Source organism: Myotis lucifugus, unplaced genomic scaffold, assembly GCF_000147115.1.
Source record: "Myotis lucifugus unplaced genomic scaffold, Myoluc2.0 scaffold_257, whole genome shotgun sequence".
Classification (NCBI taxonomy): domain Eukaryota; kingdom Metazoa; phylum Chordata; class Mammalia; order Chiroptera; family Vespertilionidae; genus Myotis; species Myotis lucifugus.
Window position 1 is genome coordinate 800,520 of NW_005871305.1, and position 26,732 is coordinate 827,251.

The 26,732-nt window shown below is 37.9% G+C and overlaps 1 protein-coding gene across 1 annotated transcript in view; it reads left to right on the forward strand.

The window, feature by feature from the left end:
- ADAM22 (ADAM metallopeptidase domain 22) overlaps positions 1–26,732 on the forward strand; it is a 175,418-nt gene that overhangs the window by 143,553 nt on the left and 5,133 nt on the right. The window contains exons 25-29 of the mRNA XM_006099078.3: positions 2,340–2,430; positions 6,561–6,578; positions 15,687–15,784; positions 16,136–16,202; positions 26,378–26,501. Coding sequence (XP_006099140.1) covers positions 2,340–2,430; positions 6,561–6,578; positions 15,687–15,784; positions 16,136–16,202; positions 26,378–26,501 — 398 coding nt within the window. The remainder of the gene's footprint in view (positions 1–2,339; positions 2,431–6,560; positions 6,579–15,686; positions 15,785–16,135; positions 16,203–26,377; positions 26,502–26,732) is intronic.

Genomic DNA, 26,732 nt, shown 5'->3' on the forward strand with positions numbered 1-26,732 from the left:
ACCCTTTTATTATATAGGATAGAGGCCTGGTGCATGGCTGGGGGCCGGCTGGTTTGCCCTGAAGGGTGTCTTGGATCAGGGTGGGGGTCCCGCTGGGGTGCCTGGCCAGCCTGGTGAGGGACTGAGGGCCATATTCAGACTGGCCACACCCCCTTCAGGGTGGGGTTCCCAGCTGGAGTGCCTGGCCAACCTGGGTGAGGAGCTGAGGGCCTTTTGCAGGCTGGCCACAGCCCCTTCAGGGTGGGGGTCCCTTCCTCCTCTCCAAAAAAGCTCCTCCTCTCACTCTCTTCCTCCTCTCCAAAAAAGCTCCTCCTCTCGCTCTCTTCCTCTCTCTTTCGTCCTTGGCTGGAATCGAACGTGTGACCCTCCAATCTGCAGGCCAACACTCTATCCACTCAGCCAAACCAATCTGCGCTCCTCTCCTCTCCTCTCTTCTTTTTCCCTAGAAGAAGGAACGGAGAAAGGCACAGGGGTTTTCAATCCGTACCAAAAGGAGAGATAAAGAACTCTACTTGGACACATACCATTCCAAGTAAGACCCCCAGAGGCTTGAAATAGTGTACAAGTTGGGGAATTATGATGTGTTCCAACCATAAACTGAAAGAAAGGATGGAAGGAGATGAGGTTGGACAATGGGGTCCCAGGTTGTCCTCACATGGAAGTCATTACAAAGCCTCTCTTTCCCACACTCCCTCTTCACTCTTTCTCCCTTTCACCAGGTTCACCTATTTGCTTTAAAATAACCCCTCAATTGAAAATTGAAAACAATTCAGGCCTTAGTCAGGATTTTCACCTTTATCCTGAGAACAATAGGAAACCATTTGGCAGACTTAATTAAATGAGTGGTCAGAGCAGGTTTTCTTTTTAAGTTTATTCTCGTTGCTGCATTGAGAATGGTCTGAGAAGGAATGGACAAGAAAGATTTGGACAGAGCAGTCAGGTGGTGATAGGTAAGAGAGATCATGGTGAACTGAAGTGGTGGTAGCAATAAGATAGAAGGAGTATGGGACAGTTGTGGAAAGTATTTCTAAGGTAGAATTGATAGGTCTTGCTGATGGGTTGAATGATTGTTTACCCTCTCTGCATCCACCCCCTTGGGCATTTAACTTTGAAGTGTCCTCTGCCTCTGTCTCTGGACTTGACCGTGTGCCTGGCTTTGGGTAATAGAATGAAGCAGAAGTGCAAGTATGGTGCTTCCAAGTCTACAACTCGAGAGGCCTTGCTCTTCTGTTTCTGTCATCTCCATGAGGACATTCCTGAGGGAGCCTACTGGCATGGAACAGATACATGGCAGAGACTTGAAGTGCCCAGTCAGCCCAGTTGAGACTTGTCTAGATCAGTGGTTGACAAACTCAGTAGTCAACAGAGCCAAATATCAACAGTACAACGATTGAAATTTCTTTTAAGAGCCAAATTTTTTAAACATAAACTATATAGGTAGGTACATTGTTATTAACTTAATTAGGGTACTCCTAAGCTGGCCTTTGCTAAAAACGTCCTCAGTCTGATTGAGGTACGTTCCCTGAGGTCAACCCCTTCCAACTCTCCCATCCACACTCATCTTGTATACTTGTTTCATATATCTCCTTTACGAAAACCTACTTCTGTGCATGGGCCATGAAGTTTCAATCGCACTGTACGTGCGCACCTACGTGGTATTTTGTGGAAGAGCCACACTCAAGGGGCCAAAGAGCCGCATGTGGCTCGCGAGCTGCAGTTTGCTGACCACGGCCCTAGACAGTTTGACTCAGTGGATAGAGTACTGGCCCAGGGACTGAAAAACAAAAAAAAAGGAGTTTGGTATCTGTAGTCTTAGCAGTGGTAGTCCGGAGCTTGTTCTAGCAGTTAATGCAGAGATGATGCTATTCAGGTCCATAGATTTAAGTTACTTGTTAAAAGTCACACTGTTATTTAGAAATAATCAGGGCAAGAATTGGAACATACACAATATTGATGCATATTGTTAAGTTATGGTTGATTTTTCTTCCCTTTAAAAAATACCTACTTTAAACATATCTTAAAATAATGTTGTTGGAATGAAGATTACAAATCTGGAGAATAAATTCCTGAAAGAATTTTATATCAAGCCCTGACCGGTTTGTCTCAGTGGATAGAGCGTCCGGCTGTGGACGGAAAGGTCCCAGGTTTGATTCTAGTCAAGGGCATGTACTTTGGTTGCAGGCTTGATCCCCAGTAAGGAGCGTGCAGGAGGAAGCTAATCGATGTTTCTAACTCTGTCCCTCTTGTTTCCTCTCTGTAAAAAATCAATAAAAATATATTTTTTTAAAAAAATTTCCAATCACAGAGATTGATTTTCATTGTTCCCTTTTTCTCTCCAGGTGTTGCTGGTACCAATATCATAATAGGCATAATTGCTGGCACCATTTTAGTGTTGGCCCTCATATTAGGAATGACTGCATGGGGTTATAAGTAAGTGAAATATCTCATAGTAATATTTTTACTATCAGCATATATTTTAAAACAGTTTGTTCAAGTGAATTAAACACCTAGAAAGTTTTTTGTCAGTGAAAATCAGTCTGGCTCACTATTCAATCAATGATTGTACTTGGCATGATTCGAGGTGATAATAATTTATCGTTGTTTTTAGAGTTTGAGATAACCCCCATCTGTTCTAAAATACTAAATACTGTCTTAAAACCATTATGTGAGCCCTGCTGGTGTGGGTCAGTGGTTGAACATTGACCTATGAACCAGGAGGTCGCTGTTCAATTTCCGGTCAGCTCACATGCCTGAGTTTTGGGCTCTATCCTCAGGGGAGGAGGCAGCCCATCAGTGATTATCTATCATCATTGATGTTTCTATATCTCTCCCTCTCTGAAATCAGTAAAAAAATATTTTTAAAAAACCCATTATGTGAAGTAAAATCAGTCTAAATTGTGTCTTACACAGAGGTTCTGTTGGCTTACTCTTTTAATGACACAGGTTCTCTCTTAACTTAAACCATACCCAGAAGTCTAGGCAAGATTGTCAACTAGAGAGCATAGCACTTTAATAATAACAGTCATAGCAACAAGAGCAGCAGCCACAGATCTGGTCCTGAGTGCTTGCGATGGCCATGCCTGGGGCTGAGGGCAAAACCTTTTCATCTTCACAGCCAGTATAAAGGAGGCACTATTGGTTAAATATGTGGGTGTTTTTGCATGAAGAAAAGACTGCTTAGAGATGTTTGTTAAAATTGAAATTCAACTTTAAGTATAGCTTTTAAAAGCCTAATTCCTTCCTTATGCATCAAAGTTCGCCTTACAGTTTTTTTTGGTTCACTTTATAAATTTTTAAAAGTTATGCCATATAATTTTTGAAAATCAGATCCCCTTAAGCATTTAGCTAAGTAAATGGCTTCAAATATTCCAAACATTTACGTATTTAATATGTTCAAGTACTTCAATCTTATGATGTGAAAACTGTCCTTAGTATTCAAACATTTTATTCATTTTTAATAAATTAAAACGTAAACAAGGTGAACCTTAAGTTCTCTTTAATATTTCAACTTAAAGCTCAAGTTCTGCTGATTCTGATGATATTTCAGCTCCCAGCCCTAGAGTTTTTCCATTTGTGAGTCCTGTGACTTTTCCTAGGCACTCTGGGCATTACCTTACTTTATAGCATTTTCCCCCTCATAGACCAAACTTAGTTCACTGAAAGACTTGGGAATTAGAATACTTCAGACTTTAAAATTACTCCAAAGCTTTCAATAGACTACCCGTGGTCGGCAAACTGTGGCTCTCGAGCCACATTCGGCTCTTTGGCCCCTTGAGTGTGGCTCTTCCACAAAATACCATGTGCGGGCACGCTTACATTGCGATTGAAACTTCGTGGCCCATGCGCAGAAGTTGGTTTCCGGCCTGGGCGAGTCTATTTTGAAGAAGTACTGTTGATATTTGGCTCTGTTGACTAATGAGTTTGCCGACCACTGGCTAGGCAATATGTAATTGTTTGCTGTTATTATTATCACCTGGCATGATCTTAAACCAATGGAATCAAATGGAATACCTTTAAAAGCGTATGTGGCTGTTGCTTGTGGTGAGGTCAGAACCCTGAAAGAGTTTCTTTGATTGAAAAGAGAGAGTCGTTAGTTTGTATGCTGCAAGCATTAAAATACAGAAAGCCATTTGAGGAAGGCATTATGAACTTATCACATACAGCATAGTAGGCCTTGACTTACGAGTTTAATTTGTTCCAAGACCGAGCTCGTTAAGGAGCTCGTTAAGGAGCTCGTTAACTCAAATTACTCTATCAACTCAATGCAAAAAATTGGCCAAGAGACAGCTGGTATCTCAAAAAACTCGTTAGTCGGACACTCGTAAGTCAAGGCCCCACTGTAGTAATGGTTTGCCCTGATTAAATGAATATCTCACTCTGTACCAGCTTATAGATGCTTAATACCTCTGGGCTTCTTTGATGTGCTGGTCATTAGGTATATTGTATACTTTCACTTGCACAGGCTGATTTCAGCATAACATTTGGAGTTACAAAATTATAGTCCGAAAGGAAGGCTTTTCTGAATATTGTTTGATCTCCCCTCACACCTCAGGTGAATTAACTCCATCTTGGAGCTACACAATATCATTGACTTGCCTGATGCAAGACTTATGTAGTAATTGCCATCACAAGCGTTGTTTTGAAGTAGCTCAGTGGTTTCATTTTCATGTGAAAGGAGATAGCAAAATTGTTAGTTCTATATTGTGTGATTTTCTGCCACCTACTGATGCAAGTTGTTATTTCATTTGTAATACATTCTTAAGATTTTGTATTGATTTTAGAGAGAGAGAAACATTGATCAGTTGCCTCCCACACATGCCCCGACTAGAGATTGAACCCACAACCTGGGTATGTGCCCTGACCAGAAATCAAACCTACCACTTTTTGGTGTATGGGATGATACTCCAATCAAGTGAGCCACACTAGCCAGAACAATATTTCATTTGTAGAATCTTGGAAAAAATAACCTTTCAGAAAATATGAAACCCTAAACATCTCCTATTGCTAATGAAATGACCTGTGCTCATTTATTTTAATGATTAGAATTAAAAGTACTTCTTTCTGTATATCATTTCTTATTTTTATAAAAATTTTTGAAGTGTCATTGTTTTTATTTTTATTTCTAAATATATGTACTTTGCAGATCCATTAAGGAAAAAGACATTTTTTTTCTGTACTGCAGTATCATTTTCATAAATAATTTGAACCTAAAAGATGAATGTTTTAATGTTATCAAACTTATAAGGAATGTGTTTAAAAATAGAATGAGAATGTAGAAAATGTTAATACAGAAATTAATTTTATTAATATGATGTTCCACATACTCTATTTCAAATTCAAAAACTGGATTTAGGACCTGAGAGCTCATTTATTTTCTCATTAATCCTTCCAATTAAACTTTCTACCCCTTATTCAAGCTTTAGAGCGAGTCAAGAAATAGCAGAATAGGAAATAAGAAACTAGGGGACTACTCAGGTAATCAGATTGAGAGAATAAAAAGTAAAATATGTTGAACAAAAAGATTCAGGGCTCATATTTCTCCGCCATCTAATGGTTTCAGGAATGAAAAATAATAAGTAACTAATTGGCACTTTTAACCTCATGAGCTCATCATTAAATGAGATACTTATTGGGCACACAGAATCGATCGGCAGGTAACGGTGCTCCAAACAAAATCCATGAGGAAACATCTTGATCTTGGGGGAAGGAGCCCACTGTTCAGTTGGTTTACTTTTCTAACTTGTCCTCAAAATATTAACACCTAATTAGGTCATGATAGAACATTATAAATTAGCTCTTTTAAGTTAAAAGTTAAAAGTCACTGGTGCCTCAATACCACATCCCCTAGAACACATTTTTTTTCAGATTGGTTTATTTTGAAACTCGTGTAATTTTATTGTAGTATATGACCACGTAAAATACAGGAGACTAAACTTTGAACATAGTGTTTCTAATGTGGAGCTTGTGAGTAAGTAGTAATAATTTAGGAGGCCCATAACACCTGTGAATTAACTGACTCTAATTTATCACACATGATGAAATAAAATGTTCTAGTGTCCACTTATGTTCTCCTACTTTGAATCCTTAGGTATAGCTTTAGTTTGGGTATATATTGTATCTAAAAAGGCACGGATTATGATTTTTATTTTTTAAAACAATTTATATAAGTAACTTGATTACTTAATTTTATTATTTAAAACAATATACACATCTGAAAACCTGTATTTGAAACAGGGTTGACTTTAGAACATTACAAAATACAGTATTTAATATGATGCAATTGATATTGAGAAAAGTTACTCTTTAATAGCTGAAGTTTTTATGCTTTAAAAATAGTTATTTGAAAATATTGTCATTAATCCTTTGGTGTCTCTTCTCCTAAAGATAAGTGAAATGTGTGTTTTGTGACTTCAGATTCCCTGTTTTAATTCTGCTAGTCAGAATCCTATAGTGGAGACCGTTCAATGAATGCTAAAGCTTTTATGTTTAATGCTCTCTCTGAATGTACTTTTGTAGGTAATTAATTCTTTTTTTCCCTTTCTCTACTTGTCCATGAAAAGAAACTATCGAGAACAGAGGTATGTGATGAGAATAATCAACATACAACTGAAAATTTTAAATCCTGTTCGCATCTTTGGAATTCATATATGCAATTATAAGTCAGGTTTACTTTTTTTATGCTAAGTAGTCATACACTAAACTTGATTTTTCATGACCTTAAAATGACAGTTTTAATAATGGTGCTGTGAAATGTATTACTTTTAAAATGTTATTTAATTTTAATGTTTTTTTTCATCCAGCAATATTACAATTATTTGTGTTACTTTTATAGTAATCTGTAGGGAAATTGATTTTTTTCCCCTTCTAAAACAAGTGTCCTCTATATTAAGGTGTCACCGTTTACATTAATTAGCTTTCCTTCATGTTTATAACACTATTATTGCCTAGTACTTTCGGAGGGGATTTATTGTTTATTTGTTACTGTTGTTATATCAGTAACTTCCACTCACAAGTGATACAATTTCTATGGGCACAGTGTTGTGATCGGGATAATGTCCTGGCATGTGATGAGCCTGTTTAATCTCTGCATAAGAAAATATTTTTGTACTGAACAGATCATTGTTCAGGTAGTTAAAGAAATGCTTTGCATAGTTGGAATCTGATTGTCTAATATATTTTTTAAAAAAATTAAAAAAAAAAAGCCAATAGAGCCAGGCACCCCATTCATCCATAACCTTAAAATCTATGTTTAATCTACAGCATAAAAAGGGATACAAAGCATTTCTATAGTTCTGTAAGAATTTATTTTTTAAATAAATCTAAGTTAGCCCATATTGAGTACACCCTTTTCATTTTAAAAAGTACTAATGCTGCCGAAACCGGTTTGGCTCAGTGGATAGAGCGTCGGCCTGCGGACTGAAAGGTCCCAGGTTCGATTCCGGTCAAGGGCATGTACCTGGGTTGCGGGCACATCCCCCGTGGGAGATGTGCAGGAGGCAGCTGATCGATGTTTCTCTCTCATCGATGTTTCTAACTCTCTATCTCTCTCCCTTCCTCTCTGTAAAAAATCAATAAAATATATTAAAAAAAAAAAAAAAAAGTACTAATGCTGTTAGCTATTGATACAAAATGAAATATTCTGGAAATTGATAGCCCAGACCAGGTCTTGTACATCATAGAGTTACTAGTTTTGTACTCAAGATATCTTTGCAGATTACTACTTCCTTAGCTTTTCCTACTGTTTTATTAAATGACTGTGGCCAATTAGGAATAAGATGTAATAAACATGGCAAGACTTTTACAATGAAAATTGTAAACTTTACCTTCTGTTTTCTTCCATGTTGTAATTTAAAATTTCCGTAAGATTTAGCCGTAAGTATCTACAGAGTCTCCATAAATAAATGGTGCCCACAGGGTATCAACTGAGATCCTGGTCAGTTAATATAGGTATTAGAAACAATTGACCTTGCCCTGGCGTAACTAACTCCTTATTAATGCAAAAAGTAAAACAGGCAAAATGAAATTTTATTAATTTAATAAGTTTAATTAAAATTTAAAAACAGATTTCTCTGTGCCATGTTTTAAAACTCTTGTGTGTTGAAACACTGGAGAAGAGCCGGAGCCATTTAAGCTTTCTGTTGAGTAGAAGTTGTTCATCATATCAGAAATCTAAGTTTAGTGGCTTTCTTCCGGGAAAAACAGAAGTAGGCTGACTAGATAAAAAAATTGATGATTCAACTTCATTTCCATAGGAGCTAAAGCTATAATGTAATTTAACATTGGGATACTATAAAAGGGAAAGTAATGTGCTCCAAGATGTGTCCTCACCAGGGACACTGTCCAGAATAAAGGAGTTGTCCACAGTACAAAAAAAAAATGAATATGTAAAGCTGTGCACCAGTCTTATTCTAACTCAGTATATGCATAGGTATAGTTAAGGAGATGTTTACACTAAGACTCTGTGTACCTGGTATGATTTCATGTCTGTTGGTAGTACTGATCATCATTTTCTCAATCTGACTACTCTTTTGGAATCTAGTTTATGTTTTGAGACTTGTCTCATCTTAAGCAGATATTTATTTTATTTATTTTGATTTGTTTTAATACAACCTTTATTTATTTACGCCCTTGTCCATAGCTAATGAATCTTGGGTTTGTACAAGAATTCTCACAGTGGAGGAGTAGCAGAATGGACTTTAGATCAGGAAGCCATGAATGTATAAATATCTTCTGAATGATTTTTCTTTTTGAGAATATATGTTAAGTGATTATAGAGAAAGTGGTAAGGCCAATGGACAAAAGCATGCATTAAGAAATTTACAGTTGTAAAAATATCTTCAGATACTTAATTAAAGATGTGCACAGTTTCAAAGGATGCCAGAACGTAGGAATAAGAATTTTGATTTGTCCTTGCCTTTAAATTGAGTTTTTCTTTGAGGTTCCATGGTAAGAGGCCCATTGACAAGAAATCAGACACCTACTTGCTAGTATGTGGTGTTGGGAAATCACTTAAACTTTCCTCAACTCTCAAACCAGATAGAGTTCCTTGTAATCTGTAAAGCATTATGGCAAGGGAAGTTATTGGTATGTGGTCTCTGAAGACATTGTGTTACTCTGATCTTCAAATGAAAGAGATGGATGTGGTTCTCAGAGAGGAAGGTGGCATTCATCGACATAAGCGAGCCCTGCACATACTGGTTAAGCTGGTGAACGGATTGATGAACATAAAAGTTTGCTTTGACACTAAATGCAAGACCATATTAAATTGGTAGCCAGTTATCAGATTTATATTAATTACATAATAGCTCAGAAATACCAAATTGGGCATAACTTTCAAAATATTGGAGAAGTCAGACCAGTAATTCTGTGAAGATACCTAATAAATGTTTCCTCTGAGAACATGTCCTCACGGTTTTTATTATAGGAAGGGATTTTTGATAGGTTTAATAGCAGGTCTGACGAAAAGATAAGAAGCAAACCCATTTTTTTCCTTTTTGTCTACAAATGCCTTAATGGAATATAGAAGCTTCATTCTGGGGCAGAGTGGAGGCAGAAGCCCATACATGAATGACATCACTTTAAACCTGCCAGGGTCATATTGTGAAGGGAAGAACCATGGAGCCTAGGAGCCAGGGAGAGTCCTTATATGTCCTGTAGTTAGAAGGATGGCTATTGGTTGGTCCTTTTCTTTCAAGTCTTCAGTGAAGAAGGCCTCCATGATTTTTTCAGTTCATGCTATTGCTTATACTTTAGCATAATTGCTTTAGGACTTAGCAGCTGTACACTTTATAACAAGAATTACAAGTTTGAGTTTCAGTTTTCAAGCAGATTTGCAAATAGCAATAGAATAAGAAAACATCAATGGAACTTGGATTTCTAAGGCATCTATATTCAGCTTAAATATTATCTTTCTTTGTCTGAAATGAACACACATCATTATGATTAAGGTGAAATGGAATAAACAATTAGATCATGTGTTACTGATCTATGCCTTCAGCAGAAATGCCCTTCCCCATTTCTTTTCTCTCACCTATTTTAGCCACTTTATTTTCTGCTTGTGAACCTCACTCCTTTTTTTTCAAGCCTTTCTTAGTTTGTTTTTATATGATTATTCCAATGATAGTCATGCATCTGTCAGTGTGACTTGGTACACATTACACAATATTTTTTAAAAAAGTAAAGTAATCATTTCAATGACAGACAGCCCAGACACTGACAAAGTACTGGAGAAATGCCTCCTTCAGGATTAAGGTGAAGATTTAATTAAATATTTTTTCATTGTATTCTCATTTTGAAAATGTGCAAGAATTATTAAATTAAATATTATGATTCAGTGGACCCTTTTAGGAAAGATCAGACTTCCCTCACAATTCTTTTTTGAGTAAAAAGAATTTAACTAAATAAGCTTTTATTTTCTTTTGGTCATTATTTATTTTTTAAAATTCATGCACATGTCTAAGATATTTACATATGACATGGGGAGTGTGATGTACTTTTCCTATTATAAAACTTAGCACTGGTCAGACCACCTAATGTGATTTTCAAGTCACTACTAGATTCCAAAATTCTATGAAACCACCAAAATTTAGTAAGAAAGACACAAAGACTAGAAAAATAAATTCAATTAAAAAATGTAAAGAGATCATTTAGTTGGTCATTTATGATCTTTTATAACAAATGATGAAATGTTATTTTCTTGATCATGGGGACCTGATATTCTCTATCTTCACTAAAGGTTAAACAAGAAGATATAAGTTTGTTATAATATATAATGGATATTTAAAAGGGTCCATTTCTGGACCGTGAAAGGTGTTCAATTTTATGCTTGAGATCTTTAACAAAATTAGTAATCATTAACATTTTTATGTATTTACTATGTGAAAAAAGTTACATGTATTACTAATGGAATTTTAAGAATGCAAAGTAGTTCTGTATTTTGAAATAGCTAAGAATATGATCTGCCTGGGGTGAAAAAACAAGCTGTCCCAGAAATTCATTGAACTTAAACTCCCTTCCAGCCCTCTGACTGAAAAGCACAGTTTACGATATTTTTAGCATTTAAGATGTTTGTACCCTGTGCAAAAGAAGATATGTACGGCACAGAAATTACTGAAGGAGTGATAAAACAGGCTCAGTTAAAAAAATTAAAAAAACTGGGTGCCATCCATTGTTAGAGGTAATCCATTTAATCCTGTGCTATCAGCTAAGAAGGCCTTAGTAAATGCCTAAATGCCAGAGACATGTAAGGAGAAGGTAATTCGGAGGAAATTACCTTCAGGAAAGGTCAAGTGTAGTTGGAACTTGTCTTCATTTAATTTGAATTTAGTGAGCCACATCTCATCAGCTTAGAAAGATTATCATTAAAGGTAATAATGACAAACATGAGTTGTTAAACATAAAGATTATTATTGGAAATGTGATGTTGATGGGATATTCTCTGCAATTCCTTTATAAATATTAATGATTCAAAAGGCAACAGAGAACTTTTATTTTATTGAGAGCATTTTTCAAGCATTGATAGACAATTTTACTGATGTACGGCAAGAAAGAAAATATAATTGCAGAGATTAAAGATCTCTTGCATAAGAAGATATATTATTTGTCCTATATTATTAACACTATAAATATGGAAGAATTGTATTATATATTTAATAAAATTAATTTTTCATAATGTCCTGGGAAACAGGACGATTACAATTATGAGCTGACGTCACTTGAAGGGTTAAAACTTAAAGGGTTAAAATATTTTGAAGGATTATGTATCAAAGAATTATAGATAAAATTAGTCTTATAAATTTAATGAGGAGTTCTTTCTTTCAAGGGGAGGAGTAGATTTAATTTCACAAATTAATATATGTACTTTATGTCAGAAAATCTTTAGATTTGTAAAGATGTATGAATACATATATAGGATTGAAATAATATGAGTGAGGATATTTGGTACTTTAAGAGAGTGAATGACCAAGTATTTCAAACATTTGAAACAGTGTTTGCGTAAGGAAGCAAACATCTGAAAGTGGTATATTTTGGATAGAATTTAGCATCAGCAAGTAATCATGACTAGCATGGTAACTAAGGAAAAACCAAAAGAGAAAAGGAGTTAGCAAATGTGCACCATTGTTGGAGACCTTTTTCAGCACAGCTCTGTTTGAAATTCTCCACCCAACACTAGTCCGTGCCCTCCTACAATAGTACTGAATGGAACTGAATCAAGTGTTTTATTCAGTTGGCTGCTTGTGGGCCAGGCACTGGCAAATGATGAGATTAACTACTGAGGAAGGGGGCCGACGAGGCAGTCCAATCTAAAGTTTTTTACCCTATCCCTTTAGACAGAGGAAGTAATAGGAATCTGTTCCCATCCTAGTTAATCACCAGAGCGAGTAGTCAGTAACAGGGCAGACTTCCCCCGTTTCACTCCTACGGTGGAGATAGAGAACCGAGGTTACCCACAACCACCTACAGTTATCCTTCCATCATTTCATCAAGATTCAGTTATTTTTTAACCCTTTTCTCCTCTTGCTAAATTATCTTCCTTTACATATTCTACTGTGCAGTTATAGAATTATATGTTTGACTCACCTTTGAATCTTTTTCAATTTCTTCATATTTTTGTGCAATCAACAGTGAAGTTCCAAATTGAACAGAGACCTTGAATGAGAGTTTATTTGGATTAAGTTATAGAATATAGCTTAGAAATCCATCCGTCTTTTTAAAGGACCAATCAAGGTTACTTTATATAATGTTTAGAAATCATGAATAGTGTATTCACCACAGTGAAAAAAACGATGTCTTATCTGGGCAAGGACTGTCTGCCCAACAGGGCTCCTTCGGCACCATTTCTTTTTTTTTTAAGACAAAAGCTGCAGTGAACACCTCTAAGTATAGTGAACTGACAATGAAAAACTTCATCTTTCTATATTTTCCCCCTAAAGCAAAGCTTTATTCATTCAGACTGTAAAGGCTTCAGCGACTGCATTTCTGATCTCTAGGAGGACTTGAACTTGTCACATGTATGAATAATCTCATGTGTTGTTATGGATTTGACTCATGTAGATCATTATCCCTCCCTCTTTTTTTCCTGAAATAATATTTGTATATGTCTGTATTCATGTGTGTGTGTCTTGTTTTCTGACTCTGAAATGTTTATTATGCCTTAGACAGTTACCCCAGGGAGATTATGTAAAAAAGCCTGGAGATGGTGACTCTTTTTATAGCGACATTCCTCCTGGAGTCAGCACAAACTCAGCATCTAGTTCTAAGAAGAGGTCTGCTTTTCTGTCGCATTTTCAGATTTCTACCTGTTCCATCACACATTATTCCATTAGTCAGAACATTTCATTATTTTGCAGCAGGTTTGATTACTTCTTCCTTCTTTCTTGAATGTTAAAAAAAATAGTATCCTTTGTTCTTTGATTACTCTGATTCAAAATGCCATATGCTCAGAACCACTTGTTTAACAAATCAGACCAGAAATCCAAACAAAACAAAACAAAACAATGTTAACTCTATATAGAAACCCTACAGTTTTTCAATCTTGCTCTTTATATGGCTTAAGAAACTATACCTAGTATTCTATCATATTTTAAATGGTGAGCTTTATGTCATGTTTGGTAGTCAAAGAAAAAGGTTACTGTCATGCTTCGATAAAAGCAGCTGTTAAAATAAATTGGTAATATGAATGCTGCGTTGACTATGTTTTAATTGTAAATATATCAAAGCTAAGCTTGCTGTGAAAAAAAAAGATTGCTTCTCTGTGAATCATATATTTGAATATTATGATTTTGCCTTTTATGCCTGGAATGATTATTTCTAGACTTTATGACTTAGAGCTTGGTTGCCAGTTAAATTTAAGTATATTTAATGCTTTAAGTCCTATAATATTGTGGATGGGGTTAAGATATTATTTATATGTCTTAAACTTTGATGCTATATTTTTGCTGCAGGAACTTAAGGTGTATGACACCATTTAGAATTCTGCATGCTTTATAATTGCTTAATAAAATAAACTGATAGCAGAAATAAATAGGTGGGATGTTTTAGGAAAGAAGACATTCATTGAAAGACACTAAAATTTTCCTGTGGAGAATTTTTTTTTAAATTGTTGGTGGGGGTATAATATATAGGAAAAAAAAGATTGATAGCCCTGATTATTACTTTGGTCATAGTAGTTACTTTGTAGATTGCTAGTTTATTGAAAAGAAGCATGATCTCTCCTGGAGTTCTAAAGAGAGTGAATCGCCTGTAAAAATTCTGCAGTGGATTTCACTCTTTATAAATAATCAGGAAGGACAGTAGAAGACATTGGGGAGATCTGGGAACTCCACCTTGGAACTATCTTAAGAATGAAGGGGTGTTTTTACTAAGATAGCACAGCTTAAAACAAAAGTAAAAATAGTGTTTGTTTGTTTTTCAAAACAAGTGCAATTCTACGGAAGGATGTTAAAAAATTATTCTTTTAATTTATTAGGGGCTTTTTGAGTAAGAGAATAAGATTTACTTAAATTCTCTCAGCATGGAAGTTTTTTTTCTCGGTCAAATATTTAATGTTAAAGTAAATAATAAGGTAAATAAGTGGAGAAATCAATGGGTCCAGTAGAATTTCTGTTGTCCTGTACAAAATGGGCATCATTCTTAATCAGCAAATGATGTTGAAAAAGTTCCAATCTAGGGAATTCATATATAATAATTGTGTCGATTTATTTTTATTCAATGAAGAAAGTTCCTTATAAAATAGGCATTATTAGCATTAACTGAATGCTATGTGGACAGGATTTTAAGTATAATGCTATTTTCTACAGTAGCTCAAGAAGGGTTTGAAGTATTGATTTGAATCATTCCCAGATTTTAGCAAAATCTCAATGGGTTATGACTTTTAAGCAGTTAAAAATAGTATCAGATTATGTGACTTCTCCTAAGTATATGTAGTTTGTTAAAATACTTTTCTTATGTGGTTCAAGGTAGGTGTGGACATTTTGCTTCTTGTAGACGATTCATTTAAAGATGCCAGGACAATTGATTTAAATAGCAGAAGGGCTTCATGGTGCATGGGCTTTGTGAGAGATACTCCCACAACAAACATATGACTCAGTTTACTTATTGGGCAGTTAACACTTATTGGACAGTTAACTACATTTTGGGAGTGCCATATATGTAGAGAAAATGCCAATTCTCAGAAAATAATTTTATTGTTTTTTTTTTAAAAAAAACTAAGTATTCCTCTGATAAAGTTTAGCCAGGTTAAATAGAACAAATCTTAATGAAATCTCTTGGAAGTCCATGTTCTCATAATATTTGAATGGAAACCATTGCTTTACAATTAAGAAACATCTATGGTGGGACCCCATTAGAACTCTGCTACTTGGGTTGTATAACCGAAATATGTAGTGAATTTGCTCTATGTAGTGTTTGTGCTCTGGGGAATGTAATTGGCTTGCATCGTATCCTGATACTTTGCAGTGATAAACTGTTGTAATGGGGTTCCATTGTATTTGACTTTTCTTAAATTGAATGTTGTGTAATTTTGCCTTTTTCATGAAGATGTTCATGTTCTGTTCATTCTTTCATTTTAGATTTTTTTCTTTCTTGATTTACTTAACGCACAGCAACACTTACAAGTTTTGCTTAATGATTTCTAAACATTCATTGGATTATATTTTTGCACAATATATACACATTTTCAATTTCAGGTCAAACGGACTCTCTCATTCTTGGAGTGAAAGGATTCCAGACACGAAGCATACAGACATCTGTGAAAATGGGCGACCTCGAAGTAACTCTTGGCAAGGTACAGGGTGGCATTCTGAACCCATCTGTCCACACGACCCAAATTCTATATCCTGTGGCTCCTGATTGTAAAGACTTGTTCTTTTCTGTGAGCTCGTTAGCTCTTCTCCCAGTAGAGAAAGGGCATTTATTATGAGTTCAGTTCTTTTTTTTTTCTTGGATGGGAAATGAGAGGATTTGATAGCACCAGTGCACTAGACACATTGGGAAGGTTGTACAGAGCTATAAAGCCCTGTGCTCGGGGTGATGCTAGCTGTAAATGACACCCACTTGAAATACGATGTAATTAAACATATGGTGGTTTTTTTTAATTATTTATATTCAAATCTAGCTATAAACTATCTTCTTTCAGGTAATGTGGGAGGCAACAGAAAGAAAATCAGAGGCAAAAGATTTAGACCTCGGTCTAATTCCACTGAGTAAGTCTGCACCTCTCCTGGAAAAAGGCTATCATCCAAGGTCCTGTGCAGTTAGTGTGGAAAGCTAATTAACCAGCTCGTCAGAGAACTATAAACCATGCCTCTGGCTGTGGTTTTGTCTTTTCAGTTCCTTTTTTGCCATTTTAAAATTAACCATGGCTTTTCTCTTTTACATAGGCATCTCCGCAACTGTGCCCAAAGCAATATTCACTGACAGCGTGGGGTCTGGCCCTCGCTGCGGGCTTTTTGCTCCAGTTCCCTGCCATTGTGGTGTCTTGGTTGTGTTTGAAGGGAATTTTGATAACATTCCTTTCTTCTCATCCCCTGGGGTCCAGCCATTTCAGAGGGGTCACCCTTCCTCTCCCCAGTAGTCACACAGCCTAGAAGCATCAGGGGAAATTCCCACGGTCCTAGAGCATGATGCTGCTCACGGGGACACCGCCTCTCCCGGGCTTCCTGGCAGCACGCTAAGCATTCTCTCAGACTCATGGAATTCCTTTCCCTCTTAAATTTTTCTTCCCTGGACATTTATAAGGGCATTTACCTAAACTTGCTCTTTAACGGAATCATTGTCACTAAATGCAACACTATCCATTTTGAAGGATAGCCACATTTTTTTTTAAAGTGGGGATGGGATCTGAAGTTACATTTAAGTCATTTATAAAACACATTTTTGTGTTTGCTTGTTTCTCCACTGAATAAAGTACAAGCAAAACTAAGCTTCCCCAAACCCCATGGAATAAAACACCTGGCCCTGCTTCTGGATTTTGCCACCTGGTTTTAATTAACCATGTTTTTTTGATCCATTTAAAATTTTTTTTTTTACTAATATCTCAGTTCAGTGCTAGTTCTTCCTCCCAGGATCTCTGTTGCTTCTTTATGACTTCAATATTTTAAAAAATCTGAATAGCAGGTATTGGTTAACTGCTTCTCAGAAACTTATGTTAGCTTTCCCATCGTATACCCTGCCTTTTTCAGTCCACGACAATAACATTGCCCTGAAATTCGGACCTTCCTGCTGATGGTATTGTCTTGTAAGTGGCTTGTCGAAGTTTACTAGAGGATATTTTACCATAGAAACAATAGATAGGTTCAAGTGATACCATTGCATGGCCCAGAATGGCATCATAGAACTCCATCATAAATAACTAATCTGTTAGAGTTTATCTTATACATCCCCAAAGTGCTTGGATGCTTTAGGACTCATTGTGGATAAACTCTTCTTGGAATGTTGTTTGATTTATTTTGCATGAGGTCACCTGGTGAAGGGCTCCTTAACTTATCCCAGTGGCTCACAGAAGTATAGATGAAATTGCAAAATGTTCTTCAGAACTTCCTACTGTTTAGTTTTCTAACAGTATTTCGTATAACAATGCTTTGAAAACTCAAGTGACTAAGAAAAAAAGATCCAACATTATATTAAAACTGTGAGTTCAGGACCCAAAGGATACTTGGTGTTGAGCAAGATTCATAACAGTGTTTTTTAGAGCGATCACTTATTTTTACAATTTTTTCTGTAAAATTCCCACTCGCATCATATGATAAATATTATGCTGCTAGCTTGCCCTTGAGAAATCTTGCCTGTGAGATAATTCAGTTATAACATTTAATAAGAGATCATAATGGAATTATCTTTACGAAGAAGAAATATAAAGGATTCCCTCAGAGTTTTCAGACTTTCCAGATTTGGGTTACATGTCTCACGTTACCTAAATGGAGCCAAGTCTGTGAAGCTGACCATACACCTTATTGTACAGGCACTATACTGCATATATATTTTTTTTCTTAGAAGGAATACTAATACATAGCATATCAAGAATTATATTGACCAGTTTTTTAATACTTTCCATATTTGTTAAATAATCCCATTTGCCTCTGATATAACAACAACATTTGTGTGACCGTATGAGGAGCAGAATGACCATGGAAAAACACATCTTTTTAATTTTTTTAGAGTAAGAGGTATTACCAGATCTGTTATTTCAACATTCCTTTTAGTATCTCATCATCCCACAGGATGATGAAACATTAGGACATGAATTAAAACATGCACCACAAATGCATACTCTGCTAATTAAGAACACAAGATAGCCTGGTTTAATGTATTGTTTCACCCCTGAAAGCTTTTGCATCTTCCTCACTGTTGTACGTGATGTTAAACCAGTTTTTGGCTTAGACTTTGTATTATATATTGTGTTTTTACAGGAGGGAGCCCCAAGCACCTGAGCCTGGGCACTCCCTCGCCCAGACAGTCCCATCCCAAGGCATAAGCCCAGGGGGCTCTGACAGCCCCCAGACAGGGAGTCTGGATCACAGGTCAGTCTCCACCTGCCCCTCCATTCTGGGCTGCCACGTAATCTCCCTCCGAGTCCCTTCCTTGGCTGAGAACAGGGTCATTTAATCTCTGACGGACCCCTGACGTCTGCTCAGAAGTGGTCCTGGTCCAGCCAGCACCAGCTAGTTTTCCTCTGCCTTTCTCTCCTGGAGAGCGCACAGAGCTCTCCTCTCCTGTCTAATGCGTTTTATTTTATTTTTTGCATGTTGCGCTACAAGCCAAGTCAAGCCACATAGGCAGGTTTATAGCAGTTTGATAAAACCCCATCACTCCAGCCACCACGACCTAGAGGATTAGGAAGCCCGCTGTGAGGACACTTTCACAGCAGATCCCCGGGAGGAGCAACAATTGAGAGCGCTCTTCAGTGACCTCTAGTGAAGTGATCACACCCACCTGAGATGCTCCTGAGAAGAAAGAAAAGGTCCGTCAGGGGCAAGTCAGGCCATGTGGCTGCAGGTTTCATGGAATGGCCATGGCACCAGTCCTCTGAGCTCCTAAGATTGTCAGTGAGAGGAACACATGTCTCTTGGATGTGGCCACCTGCCTGTGGGTGACCCGGTTTGCTGTGTGGCTATGTGTCACCTAACAACCGCTGCATGGGCTTTCCCCACAGTTTTCCCCAGGCCCGAGCGTTCACGAGTCTTCATCTGTGGCTGCACTTGCTTTTTGATTATTTTCTTTTTGTTCGGAGTCTCAGTGGAAATCTTTATGCAAGTTTTAATGGCTATCTCTGTGAAAAGCACAAGTTGGCAATGATTGTGGCTAAAGGCAAAACTAGTGTGAGTTGTTCCAGAATCAAGGGACACTGTCTTAGCAAAAATGGTCTTAGAAGCATATAAAGTACCTGACCCTTCTCTAAGGAGGGAACTTCATGAACTATTTTATAGCATATATTGGGTATAGCTAAAAACAAAGGAAATGACTATGGGGAAAAAAATAATCTAATTTGTTTATGTAACTATGACAATATAGTCTTGACTTGAATGTATTTGCATTTAAATACTTAAATGTATTTACAAACTAAAACTAAATATGGAGGAAAGAAGCAAACTGGACCCACAAATAGTATATTTTATCATTTCCCCTGGTTTGTTTCCAAATAACCTTAAAAGTTTTACAGAGCTTGATCTTCATTGCCTATAGTGTTTCTAGAAGTTACTTTTTAAAATGAGAAAACTCAGTAAAATCTCCAAATTCATCCAAGGCTGAATTTGTTGAATCTAGATTTATTTTAAGAGGGCAAATACTAAGGGAACATGCTTTTGCTTGCCCACCCCCCCCCCCCCCCGCAAGTCCGCACCCCTCCCCCAGGGTAAAAATAAAAGGAAACCCTGAAAAGAAAACAAAACTTGCACTCCCAATTTTACTACCTTTAAGATTTTCCTTTGTGATTAATTCTGATGGAGACTTTGCCAGATCCGCCTGGGAAATGCTAACTGCGGCCATTATTATCTGCTGTCCATCACTCACACGGTGCTCACACACTCAGAAGGTCACCTATGAGGGCCGTTTCACAACGGAAAATGAACACTTTAGTCTGGAGTGCAAGCGGACGAGGAAGGACCGTGACAGCTGCACCTCAATTACTAAACCCAGCCTCAAGGTCACGGAGGCCTGTTGGGACCACGATGAATGTGCGTTGGGGCTCCAGAATCAGAAGAGTGAGACCTTTCCCGCTCCTTCTAGAGCTGATTGGAGCACCTTTCTTGTTAAATTCCAGCTTGGGATCTGCTATCGGGAGAAAGAGGCCATTTAAAGTCTTCCCTTTCATATTGGCAAGAGAACGTGGCTCCTTTTCATTGTTCTTGGGGTGATGTGCCCAAACACCAGGTTGGAATGGCAGCCCTCAGGGTTCTCAGAAAGTGCCATTACCATTTGAAAACCAAGGAGCCCAGTGAGAGGTGGCCTGGAAAATGCCCCTGTGGAGGTGGGTGAGTGGGATTGCTCACAGCACTATAATTGAAAGAGCTTCTGAGTCACTTTGGGAAACCACTGGAGAGGCTCTCCTGAAATGTGAATCCGTTCTAGAATGCCGTGAGCCTCGTGGTAGCCGAGTTTCTGCTCATGTGATTGTACAGACTGCCTCATAACCACCCAACATCCATCCTGGTTTATTTGCCATAGTCACTTGCATTTGGAGGGTGAAGAACATCCTTGCTAAGCTTGTGCTGTGTGTTTTCAGATTTTTCTATCTTGTTCTGCTTTCTTTGTTCCTTCCATTGCTTTCTGCAGGTATTTAAGCCCATGGTTCAAAAGAGACTATAATGTAGCTAAGTGGGTAGAAGATGTGAATAAAAACACTGAAGGACCATACTTTAGGTATTTTATAAATTAATTTTATATCCTTTTCAAACTCTCCCAGCACATACAAATACTGTAGTGTGACTGGCTCTCCATCTTGTATCTCCCAATACAAGTTCCCAGAGGTGGAGAGGGTCCTTGTTTCTTTGCTGCCTTTTGATTGATCTCTGTTTTGGGCTTCATGAGCAAGTCTAGCTCTTTTCTGAATGTTTCGAATGAAGCCACTTGAAAGGGTTGCCACTTAGTGCATGTCCTTGTTACCATCTTGAGCTTTTTAGTAGCTTTCTGTTCCTTTTATGCTATGTAGTGTTCTATGGGCATGAAACATCCTTTCCACTAATAAAGAAGCACTATTAACCCGAGCAATTTAATTTCTAGAATCCACTTACTCCATAGTGCATTTTTCCTACTTACCACCTTAAGAGTGCATAGTGCATATGAAAACTCAAGGAAAAATACAAAAAGGAACTAAATGCAATTGGTGAAATTTTACTTCGAGTAAAAGCAATGATTAGCTGTAACTTGAAAATTATTGAGAGAATATTGGCCACATGAGAGTGTATGGAATGAGTTTAGGTTGTATTTGTTCAGTACAACCATTTGCTACCAGAGAAGGGCTGTGCTGACAAGTGCTTTACAGATTCTCAGCAAAGCTAAGGAATTTTTTTTATTCCAATAAAAATGCTGTGTCTAACACTTCAGATAGAACAGGGAGCAGATCTGCAACATGCCCTTGATTCACAAACAAGCAGGTAGAGCATCTGTACACTTTAGAAACTAGCATATTTACTCAATTCACTGCAACTCAGAATTTCCAAGAGCTCTCAATGGCATTTTTTCACTCTTTATAATATCAGAATGATTTCCTAAAGACAAATGTCCACTTTTACTTTGTGACAATTAATATAAAGAAGAAAATATAGGCTGAACTGCTACCTCTGCTGAACACAACTTAACTATAAGCTTTTGATTATTTATTGCCATGACTTGGGTCAGCATTTAACAGATATCAAAATATATATGTGTATCTAACTCTCAGCACCCATGTAAGGTGGACTTTCTCTTCCTGTGTACCATTTAGTTTAGACATGTATAGTTTGAGAAAATGATTAGACCTGCCTGCATTTGAATTTGATCCATACATTCGCATATGCCCCAAGGAAAGCATAATCCCTGCCTGCTCACAGAAATATATCCTGCTTCAATACCCCACCTTTCCCTCTTGCCCTGTCCCTCTGCTTATACCACTTTCCCACTGAACCTCATACACATACACTCACATTCAAACATCCCACCCTCACCTGTAGCTCCCAAGATGGCCAGCGTCAGGAAGACAGGTAAGATGGTTTGGAATGTTATTTGGAATCTTGGCTCACCTGCAGTCCCGTTTCTCCTCTCTGTCTTCCTCAGGCTTGTGGGCAGATTATAATTTGTATTAGTCATGGAACCAAAAGAGAACATCTTTGGTCCTGTGTGGGCTAGGGCTGTTATGCCTAAGTGGACTTAGCATTTTGCAGCAACAATTTATGAAATGGTACCCCGGAAGAGTTGATTCACCTCCCCTGGGTGAGCTGAGTAGTGTATGTGGCTCCCAGAGAAGAGTTCACATTTCTTCCAATCGGCACCCAGGTCTGCCCAGAAGCTGCATGACTAAACTCAAGTTGGATGGGGAGTGGCTTTAGCACCCCCGGTTGCACGTGCAAAGCTGCAAGGGCAATTTTAGAGGGTTCCTTTATCGCCTCTGGTAATATGAAATGTGGGTTTCCACAGCGGATAGTCATATTAAGAAGTAATGTTTTTTGGTTTGTTAAGGGTAATCAATACAGAATTTCTGTGGAAGTGGTGAATTATTGAGATACTCCAGGGCTTTTCACACAAGGATTTTAATGCAACAGAAAGAATTTCATCCACTCTCCATCCAAGCTATGCCTCACATCGCAGGCCCCGAGTGCATCCATGCCTTCGCTGACGCTCTTTGCCAACCCTATGCTTAAGCTCAGGTCTGCTTCATTGGCTGCCAGGTCATTCAGGATCACTTTTCCTGTCAAAACCATCAATGAGGGCAAAGGTCACTTTATTAATGACCCCTGTGTGGTGTGAGGTTTCTGGCATCGTTACCAAAATGCAATGGGGACTTAATGAATGCAGGGAACAGGTCCAAAATACAGCCAGCTCTTCAACATATAGTAATCACATCACCACAAAGAGCAAAGCAAATGCCGAAAGACGCTGAGTGATCAGAGTGCCTCAGCTGTGCTCCCTTCCCCAGTGCTCATGTGACTGGTTGCTCAGGTTGTCGTGGGCATACATTCCGGACTTTAGGAAGGAGTGGGTGGGTCAGGGCAAGAGAATGATCTCTGCACACCTAGATCCTGGAGATAGTTCCGTGGGTGACAGGGCTTTACAAGCCCCTAGGAGGTATTCTTACTCTTGGGTATTAGCGGATGGATTACTCACTTCATCACCAGATTTTGAGTCCACTCCCATGACCTCATGGAAAATGCCGTAACTCTGAAAATGAACTTAATAACGGTCATGTATTGCGTGCCTTTATTTCTCACAACATCAGGAGATGTAGGTATTCTTATTCCCTTTCTCTGGATGGAGGAAACTGAGGCACAAAGAGTAACTCAAGGTAGCACAGCCAGTTTTAGAACCAGAATTGGCTCTGACTCCAAAATCTATTCCCTTTCCATTTCACTGTAATTATACTTAAAAGTAACAGGGTGGGCATTGACTACGTACATCCTATCCTAGGATACTTGATAAACCCTTCAGGATTAGGCTACCATTAAATTTGCATGTGAACACAGCCAAGAGGTGGACCTGTGTCCCTTGCGTGTACCTGTGCTGGGGGGCAGAAGTGGACTGAGATTGGCCTTACAGGCATATCTCCTAAAGGCAAGCCCAGGAAATCTGCTGCAGCCCTAACACATACCACAACGCATTGGCACACAGGCACAGTTCCATTGTGTAATTCTAAATGGCACCCACTATGGTTATGATGGTTTTTAAAAATGCAGTGATGTTAATGGGTAGCATTTGCCCAAAGATTGCTTTGTCAGTGAATAAGCTGGGCCCATGCCTGGGTTCCAGTAAAAGCGATCGAAACCACCGGGCAAGTAGCCAGGGTCAGAAAAGAGCCTAGAGGTGGTTTGGAAGAAATGTCAAGTTTGTTTTTGTTTTCCCTAAACTGATTTACCCTGCCCTGTTCTCTACTCTTATTTTGACTCCTGCTCTGGGGCTCTCCATCCCCCGCACCCCAAGATAATCCCCTTTGTGCTCTCACATTCCACCCTCCCCTAACCAAAACCTACCTGCTTGGCTTCTCTCCCCTCAGGTTCCAAGTATCAGTTAGCCTGTGTGTTCATGTGCAGTTTCTTTGGGGTTCTGGAGAATACCACCTCTTTTGTTTTAAGTCATTATTGGCTTTGGTCATGGAAAGGTATTTGAGGGGAAGACTGGACTGTAGTCCTCATTGGAATGGCAATGTATGTGTACAAAGCTGGTCATTTCCACTCATGGCCCAGTGAATGGCTGGCATGACTTTGAAGCTGTAAGCTAATGGCTCTTGTTAAGGACGCATATACTGCAGCAAATTAAACTAGTCTTGCATGATCCCCTAAAGTAACTGAGATTTAGTTGTTTGTGTATCTGACTAGCTTTCTTGAACTGGGATATCTTCTCAGTGGTGATTAGGCTAAAAATCTGAACGGAGGTTAATGTCCCTTGTTTTAGAAAGTTGTATTAAATACAAAAGTTTGTCCTCATTCCACATATATTGAATCTGTTTACTAAAGTTCATAGTCCTGTTTTAAAAATCATTAGTTTCTGAGTTAGAAAATGATGTTGTAGTACCTCACTTTAATAGTACTTTAGAGGACTTGAAGTACTAACATTCTTCGTTCTACCCACGTGCTCCACAGTGGAGAGCATTGACACAAGAGGTCAGTCGAAATAGTCTAAGTCACACTAAGGAGTGGTTCTGGACATTTCTCAAAAACAGAGGGGACATTAGGAATTCTAGATTAAAAGCAAACGGAATCACTCTTGATTCTTAAAATTGAGCGAGAAGGTTCAGGGTTTGTAGGAAAAAAATATTTTAAAACAGTAGCTTGCATTCAGTGTTCATAAAACAGAAACTGATTTGAAAACCATGACAGAACCAGAGCAAAGGATAATGTATGGATGGGAACTAAAATTTAAACTAAGGAAGGAAGAAAGACGTCTTTATGCCATTGGATACGGTATAGGCTGCAGATCTTCTCCTAGCCAGTATTATACCCCCCCCCACCTCCGCCCCATGCACCCTGGTGGAGTCAGTCACTCACAGGAAGCTGATGAGGTGCATTCTTCAGAAATCAGTACTTGAGCTCTAATGTGACAGTGTAAGCAATTCAGTTATGTAGGTCATTACCACTTTGCACCAGGAACTGAGGAGTCATGGATGTGTAGTGGTGACATTTATGAATGGATAGCTACTGCTAAATCATCACATCTATCTTCCACTGATATGTTATGAGGTGACACTTTTCACGCTTAGCTGGGTTTTTTTTGTTTTGTTTTATTAACTTTAAAGACAAGATGGCAAATATGGGCTCTTCCAGTGTGCTCTGTTTAGTCACAAATATTAACCACCATACGTGCACTATCAACAAGAACAGCATAATATGCCAAGAGCTTATACATATCTTTCATTTGGAGCATCTCCATGATGGAGAGAACACATGTTATCCAAATAGGAAGGGGTCTTGTCATTGTGTTATTTTTTAGTTTTTAGTAAAATTCCAATCACACTATAGCCACCTTATTGACACACCAAGTGTACCTACATGAGTTAGCAAGATCCACGTCTATGGCCTAGAATCCTCCCCTGCAGACATGCTGATTGGAGGGACTAATCAGACCATTTTTGTATGTTCTCATCAGACTCTTTGTTTGGCTGGAACTCTGCACTCCTTATTGCTTGCATGTTTACTAATTTATTATTGAAATCACTGTATTTGCCTTTGTTCTTTCACAACTAACACATTGGCCTCTGAATGCATGAGTTTTGTGTAAACTGGTGTGTGACTTAGCAACTAATAAATGTAGCATTTGTATTGTATTTGGGGGCCTTAAAAATAGAATTGGAATAACTGTGCTAAAATATATATTTTTTTAAATTTATGTGGTAAAAATAAGGCAGACTATTGAGATGTTGTATACTTAATTCACCATTATGAGCTCTTAGAATAATTTTATCCCTTCTCCATTTTAGCTTTTTTATTCCATAGGACACTCCATTCTTGGCTTTCTAGTTGAAAGTATGATTCTGTGTACTAACATTTAAACAGTCCATTGCAGTTATAGGTTAGGAAGATAAAATGCCAGCATTCCAGTGTTGTGAATGACATTGTCTCCCAATAGCTAACCCTCTGCAGTAGTGACCTATGAAAGTAGAAGTCAGAGGGTTTGTTCTGAACCCACTTTTCAGATATTTGAAAAAGATATTAGGCCATCAGATAATATTTATTTCATGTGTTCTCAAACGTCTCAGGACTTTATCTCCTGCCAAGTCTCCATCTTCATCAACTGGGTCTATCGCCTCCAGCAGAAAATACCCCTACCCAATGCCTCCACTTCCCGACGAGGAGAAGAAAGTGAACCGGCAAAGTGCCAGGGTATGTGAAAACTTCCTCCGTACGCTAATGTCCTCGGTCATGACCGTTTATCTATGAGTTCATCTTTTCAAAGAGAGCGCTCTTTTTTCTTCTTTGTTCATAAGCAAAAGCAAAACATTAAGTTTGAAAAATATAGGATTCTTGGGGCATTGAGGCTCAGATTTATATTTGCAAATTATTTTAATCACTGCATTGATAGATTCTAGAAATATTTGGTGTATATTAATGATT